Here is a 10399-nt window from a genome sequence, read left to right on the forward strand (position 1 = left end):
TTTTTTTCTTTTTCTTTTTTTTTTTAGACAGAGTCTCGCTCTGTCGCCCAGGCTGGAGTGCAGTGGCGTGATCTCGGCTCACTGCAACCTCTGCCTCCCAGGTTCAAGCAATTCTTCTGCCTCAGCCTCCCTAGTAGCTGAGATTACAGGCGTGCGCACCACCATGCCCAGCTAATTTTTGTATTTTTAATAGAGACGGGGTTTTGTCATGCTGTCCATGCTGGTCTTGAACTTCTGACCTCAAGTAATCCGCCCACCTTGGCCTCCCAAAGTGCTGGGATTACAGGTGTGAGCCACCACTCCCAGCCTTATTTTTCAAAGATAGTCTCACTCTGTTGCCCAGGCTAGAATGCAGTGGTGCAATTATAGCTCACTGCAGCTTTGAATTCCTGGGCTCAAATGAACCTCCTGCCTCAGACTCACAAGTAGTTGGGACTACAGGCGTGCACCACCATTCCCAGACATTTTTATTTTTTCTTTTTCTTTTTTTAGAGATAGTGTCTCACTATCTTGCCCAGGCTGGTCTCAAATTCTAAGTCTCAGGCAATCCTTCTGCCTCAGCCTCTGAAAGCACTGGGATTACAGTCTTGAGCCACCATACCTGGCCAATACTATACTGATAAAACTATTAAAATCTGCCACTAAAACTCATGTTAATCATGATCTTACCTGAATTTGAAGAAAAAGGTAATGTGTATACAGTAGGAAATAGTGAATCACAAAGCCATATTACAAGGTAGATGCTGTATGGTCAGCCAGACTCACTGGCTAAATGACTCATTGTGCTCACACCAGCCTTATAGCGCTACATTAAAATTTGGGCTTTCACAGAATTTGACAAATTACTGATACTACCTTTTTTGCTGAAGAGTAATGTGCAGAAGACAAGGGCCTCATCCAGTTTAAAGTGTTTAGGATCAGTGATAGGCTGGAAAATATATTCCCAGAGGCCCAGAGTGGTGGCTCATGCCTGTAATCCCAGCACTTTGGGAGGCTGAGGCTGGAGGATCACCTGAGGCCAGGAGTTTGATCAGCCTGGCCAACATAGCGAAACCCCATCTCTACTAAAAATATCAAAGTTAGCTAGATGTGGTGGCATGTGCCTGTAGTCCCAGCTACTCAGGAGGTTGAAGCATGAGAATTGCTTGAACCTTGTTGCAGTGAGCCAAGATCATGCCACTGCACTCCAGCATGGGCAACAGAGCAAGACTTTCTCAAAAAAAAAAAAAAATTCCCAGCAAATATAACCCTGATCTCTATCCCCTGAGATGCTTATTCCATGGGTTTGGGCTAGAACTTGAGAATCAGCATTTTAAAGAGCATTCTGGATGATTTTGGAATATGATCTTGTTTATGAACTCTGGCTTTATTATTAATTGTTAGTTTGGCTTACATAATTAACTGTTTGACAGGTAATATTTTCATATCTCGAACCTCAATCCCAAATGCTGCCTCTGAAGAAGGAGACGAAGATGATTGGGCATCTAACAAAGTTATATTTAAAATAGGTAAGAAAGGTAACCAGATTACTACCTTAAAATAAAGAGAAGGCTGTTTTGTTTTTGCTCTTCACTGTGTTTTTTTCAATACTTCCAGGTGATCTTGGACATGTAACAAGGATCTCTAGTCCACAAGTTGAAGAGGGTGATAGTCGTTTTCTTGCAAATGAAGTTTTACAGGAGGTAATTTTTCTTCTCCCTTAATCATAGTTTGCTTTGTAACACTTAGCAGTTGACAGAATAATATAAATTCAGATATATTAAACTTTTAAGTTAACTAATAGAAGGGAAATACAATCTAAACCATCATCTGAGGGCATTTAATTAGCAAAAAGTCATGAAGGCAAAGATTTATAATGGAGTTGTGGTAAAAAATATGTTCTCATACACCACTGGTGGAACCTTAAAATGGCATATCCTTTTTGGAAATCAGAGTATTAGTATTGCATTAATATTTAAAAATCATGTACTCATTGACTCATAATTTTTACTTCTAGGAGTTTTTCCTATAGACATATTCATATACAAACACAAGTTGAGAACAATGTAAATAAGTGTTTACTAATAAGAGAATGATTAAGTAAATTATGGCACACAGTTTTTAGTATGGCATATAGTTTCAAAAGAGTGTGACAAAGTATTTCTTGGTAAAAACTTTGAATGAAAATAGAATAAGAAAAATTTAAAGTGTAATTGTCTGATCCCATTGTTCTTTGTAAATATGTATATATATATATGTTTGATTTATCACATATGTGTGTATTTGCAGCTTGTCAGTGTGTTTCTACGTGTTTTGTGTTTGCATATGAATCCCTAGAGGTAGAGGGGTTTCTTTTGAGAGTTGAATTGAGCTGTTGATAAAGAAGAGGCATTTACTTTTTTATATGTGTGTGCATTTTCCCCCTAAGAGTGTATATTACTTTGTAATTTAAAAAATAAACCTCCCCAAATTTAGCAGTTTATTCTCTGAATAGGTCCCAAACTTAAATGTGATGTTAGACATTTTGATTAAGTCTTATTTTTCACCTAAGTCATCTTTGAGGTGTAATCTTGTTTTATTTTGACCATGTTTACATTCCTTAAAAAAATTGTTTTAATTTTACAGAATTACACCCATCTACCAAAAGCAGATATTTTTGCGCTTGCCCTCACAGTGGTATGTGCTGCTGGTGCTGAACCTCTTCCTAGAAATGGAGATCAATGGCATGAAATCAGACAGGGTAGATTACCTCGGATACCACAAGTGCTTTCCCAAGAATTTACAGAGTTGCTAAAAGTGAGCATTTTATATATGAGGCCCTTTATTGACATGGTTCTATGTTTTATTAAATGCATGTCTGTACCTTAATTTTACTTCTCTTTTTAAGGTTATGATTCATCCAGATCCAGAGAGAAGACCTTCAGCAATGGCACTGGTAAAGCATTCAGTATTGCTGTCCGCTTCTAGAAAGAGTGCAGAACAATTACGAATAGAATTGAATGCCGAAAAATTCAAAAACTCTCTTTTACAAAAGTAAGTAAGGGTTTTATGTTTTCTTTTTACTTTTTCATTTGCTTTGATTCTCAAATTTTAATGAGAGATGATTTAAGCTTTCTATCAACCAAGGGTGTGGTGGTTTTTTGTGTTTTTTGTTTTTTGAGACAGGGTCTCACTTTGCCAGGCTGAAGTATACTGGTGCTATCATGACTCATTGCAACCTCCACCACCTGGACTCAAGCTATCTTCCTATCTCAGCCTCCTGAGTAGCTGAGCCACAGATGCGTGCCGCAACACCCAGCTAATTTTTATATTTTTGTAGAAATGGGGTTTTGCCATGTTGCCCAGGCTGGTCTTGAACTCCTTGGGCTCAAGCCATCCACCTGCCTTGGCCTCCCAAAGTGCTGGGATTATAGGAGTGAGCCACCTCACCCGGCTCCAGTAGTTCTATATGTTGTTATACAGTGAAGGCTTGGGGACTTCTGCCATAAATTAATATTTGACCTATTAAATTTGTGTTGTTTCTAAACTTTCAAATTATGAACTTTAAAAATGTTGAGACTAACATATATTTGCAAGTGGTGATGGTCCCCAAGCCATAAATGGTAGTAAAAGCTAAGTGAGCCTATACCAATGTTTTCTTCCCAGATTGTCACCAAAAATTAATATTGTCCTTGAAACATTCTATTCTTATTTTATGAAAGGATGAAATTAATGTCATTTTGGTTAGTAGATGATTCTTATACATATGTTTTAAATTTCTGGCTAAATCTTTTTATCCTGAATGAAGATTCTCATATTTGACTTCATGACTGGATATTTTCGAAAAACTGGTTGCAATGGTAAAGGTTATTGAAAAGAGAATATTAGAGAACATTAAGTTACCACAGATCACATTTCTAATTTTTTTATTTATTGCAACCATTTTGCTTTTAACCTAATAAAACTGACTTGAAAAGGTTATGTTAAGTATTAAGATTTAATATTTAAATTTTAAAAAGTGTATATTAAGAGGTTTACTTGTCACTAGTTTGATATCCATCATAGTTCATACAAATAGGAAATAAAAGCCGGGCGCCGTGGCTCAAGCCTGTAATCCCAGCACTTTGGGAGGCTGAGACGGGCGGATCACGAGGTCAGGAGATCGAGACCATCCTGGCTAACACAGTGAAACCCCGTCTCTACTAAAAATACAAAAAAAGCTAGCTGGGCGAGGTGGCGGGCGCCTGTAGTCCCTGCTACTCCGGAGGCTGAGGCAGGAGAATGGCGTAAACCCGGGAGGCGGAGCTTGCAGTGAGCTGAGATCCGGCCCCTGCACTCCAGCCTGGGCAACAGAGCAAGACTTCGTCTCAAAAAAAAAAAAAAAAAAAAACAAATAGGAAATAAAGTGTTCCTTTCATCTCTGTTATGTAAGGAGAGATTCGCAGTATAAATTGGAGTTTTTGAAATTATTATTTATTTTTAATTTTTTTTTACTGGGGATAGGTTTGTCTGGAAATTACTTATTATTATTTATTTAAAAAGATGGGGTCTCGCTCTGTCACCCAGGCTGGAGTGCAGTGGCGCTATCATAGCTCACTGCAGCTTCAAATTCCTGGGCTCAAGCAGTCTTCCAACCTCAGCTTCCCGAGTAGCTGAGACTACAGGCGTGAGTCACCACATCCAGCTCAAATTATTTTCTAAGAACCAAAGTCATTACTAGCATCTTTACTACTTGTTTTCAAGTATATGTGATATTTTAATTCAAAAAGCACAAAATAATTTCATAAATTTAAGTTGTTTTAATAGAAGCTTCAGTTTCATGTTTTATTTTTCAATTATGTCTTAGAATAATGATGGCATGCAAATATCTCCCAATCGACAATATAGTTTGTGTTTAGTTTTTTAGGATCTCTTCCTAAGAATAATACCTTGTTTTCTATTTTTATGTCAGAGAACTCAAGAAAGCACAGATGGCAAAAGCTGCAGCTGAGGAAAGAGCACTCTTCACTGACCGGATGGCCACTAGGTCCACCACCCAGAGTAATAGAACATCTCGACTTATTGGAAAGAAAATGAACCGCTCTGTCAGCCTTACTATATACTGAGCTACTCATTTCCCACCTCCCCCTGAACACTGTGACAAGAGGAAGCTAGGTTGAAATCACTGATAGAATCCAGTTTGCAATTACTTTCTCGATTGGTGTCAGTAGTTTTACTGATTAGGACTTTTATTGTGAATTACAGTTGAAAGCTGTATTTTGACCATTGCTATGTCAGGCTTTCATCTAATCTTACCAGTCTGTCTTCTGTAGGATGTGTCACTGTTGGATGTTACACCAGCCTTTCCAGGGTTAACCACTGTGGTGGTGTGCTGCTTATAGTTTGCTGTTGCATTGTAATAAAAGGTGTCTTTCCCTGTAGTGACCTGTAAAAAGTACTCAAGGGCTTTGTTACAGACATACTCTCCCTTTGAAAAGGGACATGCTAAAAGACTCGTTACTACTCAGCCTTCAGTGTACCTGTGTGTCCATCTTGTATTTTTTTTTTTTAAATTGTGAATTAGACTTGTATATCCCACTGGGAGCACTTTGTAGGCATTGCATGAACCATGGGATGATGATTCTGTGGAAGTATTGCCTTGTGAATTTGCTGCTATTTTAGTTTTGTCTTTGCTGTAAACTTGTAGCATTAAACAATCATTGTTGTTAATAGGTCTTTTTGAAACAATTATGTGAAATGTATAGCTGCTTTTGATGAAAAGCAGCTATTTACCTTTTTTTTTTTTCCTTTGAACTTTGAAGCTAGTGCATTGGAAAAATGCACCCTTTCCCCCCTTTGGAATGCTGTATTAATGTAGTATAATAATTACTGGTTTTGTAACTTGTTCTGGTAATGTCCTTCCCTGACTCTTTTAAAATGTCTCCCCCCAAGTTTTGTACTTGATTGTATTATTAGTCTGTTTTTAAATGTTGTGCCCGGTTTCTCTTCAATATTTGTGTATATAAACTGATCTTCGTGATATTGTATATAGCTGTTTGAAATGCCAGAATGACTTCTGACATTCCAAGTTTTTCACAAAATATATTTTATCTGTGATTAGCCATTTGACTAATAATACTGGCTAACAGATGTTGAAAAACATTGTCTATTGTTTGTTTTCTCATTAATTTTGGTCTAAAACATGTTTGCACTTGTCTTTGACTTGTGTTTTATTAACATTGATTGGCATATTAAAAGTCACTCTGAGCTTACCTTGTCTAAATCCTTGTGATGCCTGTTTTCTAATATTTTATCTCTATTATCACTATACTATAAAATGTATAGTGTGTATAATGTACTGTTATAAAAGCAGAGGGCACATTTTGATTGAATATGGAATTTCGTGGTGGGCTTTAGAACAAAGCTACATTTTGCCATTGAAGAAAAATTTACCCATCAACTTTGAATGTATTTTGTCATAAGTGTTTAGTATTTTTATATCACATTGCATGTTATGCATGTGACTTGCTAGAAATGTAGCATGATGTAATTTAAAATATCTTCAGATTATTAAGTAATACCATTCACAGAAGAAAACTTTGGGGAGGTTTTGTTTTTGTTTTTGAGACAGAGTCTCACTCTGTTACCTAGGCTGGAGTGCAGTGGCATGATCTCTGCTCTCTGCAACCTCCACCTCCTGGGATCAAGCGATTCTCCTGCCTCAGCTTCCCAAGTAGCTGGGACTACAGGCACGCACCACCACACCCAGCTAATCTTTTGTATTTTTAGTAGAGATGGAGTTTCACCATGTTGGCCAGGCTGGTCTCGAACTCCTGACCTCAGGTGATCTGCCTGCTTTGGCCTACCAAAGTGCTGGGATTACAGGTCCCTGGCCCCTAAAGTGGGGAGGGTTTTAATACTAAACTAGGCTGGGTTTTAAGATTTGAGGCGAGGTGTCTTGGCTCATGCCTGTAATACCCACCACTTTGGGAGGCCAAGGCAGGAGGATTGCTTGGGGCCAGGAGTTCGAGACCAACCTGGGCAACACAGTGAGACCCTATCTCTACAAAAAACAAAAGAATTGAGTGCAAATTGAAGTGATAGTGTTATTTCTATGGCATCTTTTTCTGATGTTGATTAGAACCAGAGATGGGGACTCGTTGCTTAGGCTGGTCTTGAGCCCCTGAGCCCAAGAGATCCTCCTACCTCTGGAGTAACTGGGACTATGAGTGTGTATAATCATGCCCAACCTCTGCCATAAATACTTCTAACAAACTTGATTATATTAGCTTTCTAGTCTATGGTATCTTAAGATTTAGAGGTGTGAGATGAATTGGTGCAGACAGAAGAATTAGATATAAAAGCTGGTGAGTATGTGTGGTAAGACCTAAAAAGCTACAGGAACTGGAACAAGCAACTCACACCTTTTAGTAGCTACTGATGACAAAGCTATAAAAAGATCACGATAATTGGGCTGGGTGCTGTGGCTTGCACCTATAAAATAAGCTACAATGCTGCCATTGCATTCCAGCCTGGGTTACAGAGTGAGAGCCTGTCTTCTAAAATATATATATATATATATAAAATCGGTGTTAATTTATGATCATTTTAAGTCACTAAGGTGTATTTTTCCAGTGCACTAGCTTCAAAGAAACATTCAGGTGTTTTTCATCAATATTTGTAGTAAAATTTTCACATAAGAATATTGGATTAAGGAAAACTGATATTTGGTGTTCAAAGAGGGAATTCTTAGGCCATCTAAAAGCTGATACGAGAGTTAGACTCATATTTAAGCTAAAGGTACTTTTGTTGAGTGCTATGTGCTGACTATGTAGTAGACCAAAGACCAGTAAGAATTAGTTTTTGCCCACCAGGAAATCAGGATAAAATAGAGGAGACTTTTGTAAATATATAATGACAATAAAATGTAATAAATGCTAATGCTGGAGGGATTGTGCAAGGTAGAATGAAGGTTCGAAAGACTATACATATCTTATGAAGATACTGGTGGTAGATTGGAGAATAGATCCAGGGAATTACGTTCAGACTAATTTCAACATTATTGTATAGTAATGACTATACAAGAAAGGAGGGCCTGAACTAGGACCTTGCTGTGGATAGAAAATAAGCGGATAGGGATTTTCTTCGAACAGTTTGAAACTTTGAACAGTTTTTGTTTGTTGCTAAAATTGAAGCATTGAAGGTTTTTTCAGAGCACTTAACTAAAATGCAGGGGTATGCTACTGTTTAAGACAGGTATTTGCCATCGATAAAACTTTTCTTTTTTGGAAAGCTGACTTTGGTAAGGTAGAAAATTTTTAAGTATTGACTATGTGGTTGGGTAGGAGGTATTACATATTGTGATTGACTGCAAATTGAAACTGTTGCCTTAACTTTATCCTGCCAAGAATACAAGAGCAGTAGGCTTTAATTAATGAACTAATGTATTTTGAAGAGTCCATTATTAAGCTTTGATTTTCACTCCACTTTGTTCCAGAAGTCAAGAAACTATGGTATTTTTTTGAGGCCAGGCGCAGTGGCTCAAGCCTGTAATCCCAGCACTTTGGGAGGCCAAGGTGGGCGGATCATGAGGTCAGGAGTTCGTTCAAGACCAGCCTGGCCAAGATGGTGAAACTCCATCTCTACTAAAACTACTAAAATTAGCCAGGTGTGGTGGCACATGCCTGTAATCCCAGCTACTTGGGAGGCTGAGGCAGAGAATTGCTTGAACCCAGGAGGTGGAGGTTGCAGTGAGCCAAGATCATGCCACTGCACTCCAGCCTGGGCAACAGAGCAAGACTCCTTCTCAAAAAAAAAAAAAAAAAAAGCCCAGGCTTGGTGGCTCACGCCTGTAATCCCAGCACTTTGGGAGGCCGAGGTGGGCGGATCACCTGAGTTCGGGAGTTTGAGACCAGCCTGACCCACATGGAGAAACCCTGTCTCTACTAAAAATACAAAATTAGCCGGGCGTGGTGGCCCATGCCTGTAATCCCAGCTACTCAGGAGACTGAGGCAGGAGAATTGCTTGAACCCAGGAGGGGGAGGTTGTGGTGAGCCGAGATTGTGCCATTGCACTCCAGCCTGGGCAACGAGAGTGAAACTCTGTCTCAAGAAAAAAAAGAAACTATGGCATTTTTTTAAAAGTTCATAATAGCTAGGTTTAATGCTAACTGTCCTGGGATGCTCCAGGCTGTCTCCCAATTCTTAAGCAGCAGCATCCTGACAATAGAGTAGTTTTCCTTCTTCCCCAATCTTTACGAAGCATCTCACTGACTTTGACCAACAGAGCAAATAAGCTGTTGCATTTTTTTTTTCCTAAGTTGGCTTGCTACAGAATTTGTTGCATTCTTAAGGTATCTTTATTTGTGAAATTTGCAAAGGCCAATTAAAGCATTAATACAAGGAGGATAGATCAAAAAAGAATTTTGGAAGTGTTTTGGATATCATGTAAATCTTAAGTGAAGCCTGGAACTAGGAATTTGGAGGAAACTGCCTCATTCAGTATTTTTGAAGGTATTTGTATAACTGTAAAAAGCATCACTGAAACTGACACTGCAGAGTAAGTGAATCTAGAAATTTCTCTTGCAAACTGATAATATTGCTAGACATTTCTTGGAAGCTCAGTAAAGTAGATGTTTATAAAAATGGAAGAATAAGACATCACTGAAACTGTCCCTCTCCCAATATTTAGCATTCAAAAACTTTTGAGAGGCATTCATCTGAACATCACTGAACTTTCTTTTTTCTTTGTGGCAGATGACCCTAATTTTCAGTGCAAATTCAAAGGTCTCTGGAGTAAGGAAAAATATCTATGTATGTCCTAGGAAGATTCACCAGGAAAAGATGGCATGTTGTGTCCAAACTTCATTAAACTAAGAGTCAAAGAAACTTCAGCCAGTCCAGCCCATGAAGAAAAATACCTCAAAGGAACATTTACATCACAGTTCACATTGTTTAGTTTTATACGGTTAATAAACATTTTGAAGAGCATATATTTGTTCTGATTTTTGACATAGTTATGGTATGAAATAGGTTTCCAGGCCTGGAATTCCAATTTATGCTTACTAATTCATTATGCCAATGGGAAATACAGTTTTTTATGTTTGTTTGTTTTGTTTTTGAGACGGAGTCTCTGTTGCCCAGGCTGCAGTGCAGTAGCATGATCTTGGTTCACCACAACCTCCGCCTGCCAGGTTCAAGCAGTTCTCCTGCCTCAGCCTCCCAAGTAGCTGGGACTACAGGCACCCTCCACCATGCCTGGCTAATTTTTGTATTTTTAGTAGAGACAGGGTTTCACTATGTTGGTCTAGGACTCCTGGCCTTGTGATCTGCCTGCCTCAGCCTCCCAAAGTGCTGGGATTACAGGCGTGAGCCACCGCACCCGGCCTGGAAATATAGATTTGGTATACAATTCGATTTAGGATGACTATCCAGGAGAGGAGGAACTTTCTTGCAGGTGAAA

The 10399-nt window shown here is 38.6% G+C and overlaps 1 protein-coding gene across 1 annotated transcript in view; it reads left to right on the forward strand.

The window, feature by feature from the left end:
• Positions 1 to 9927, forward strand: part of WEE1 (WEE1 G2 checkpoint kinase) — an 18597-nt gene extending 8670 nt beyond the window's left edge. Inside the window, exons 6-11 of the mRNA XM_011947659.1 lie at positions 1360 to 1508; positions 1597 to 1682; positions 2605 to 2775; positions 2867 to 3012; positions 4910 to 4998; positions 9694 to 9927. Of these exons, the coding sequence (XP_011803049.1) occupies positions 1360 to 1508; positions 1597 to 1682; positions 2605 to 2775; positions 2867 to 3012; positions 4910 to 4998; positions 9694 to 9761 (709 nt within the window). The 3' untranslated portion in view covers positions 9762 to 9927. The remainder of the gene's footprint in view (positions 1 to 1359; positions 1509 to 1596; positions 1683 to 2604; positions 2776 to 2866; positions 3013 to 4909; positions 4999 to 9693) is intronic.
• The last annotated feature ends 472 nt before the right edge of the window (positions 9928 to 10399 follow it).

The sequence above is a fragment of the Colobus angolensis genome, unplaced genomic scaffold, assembly GCF_000951035.1.
Source record: "Colobus angolensis palliatus isolate OR3802 unplaced genomic scaffold, Cang.pa_1.0 Scaffold269, whole genome shotgun sequence".
In the NCBI taxonomy this organism is placed as follows: Eukaryota; Metazoa; Chordata; class Mammalia; order Primates; family Cercopithecidae; genus Colobus; species Colobus angolensis.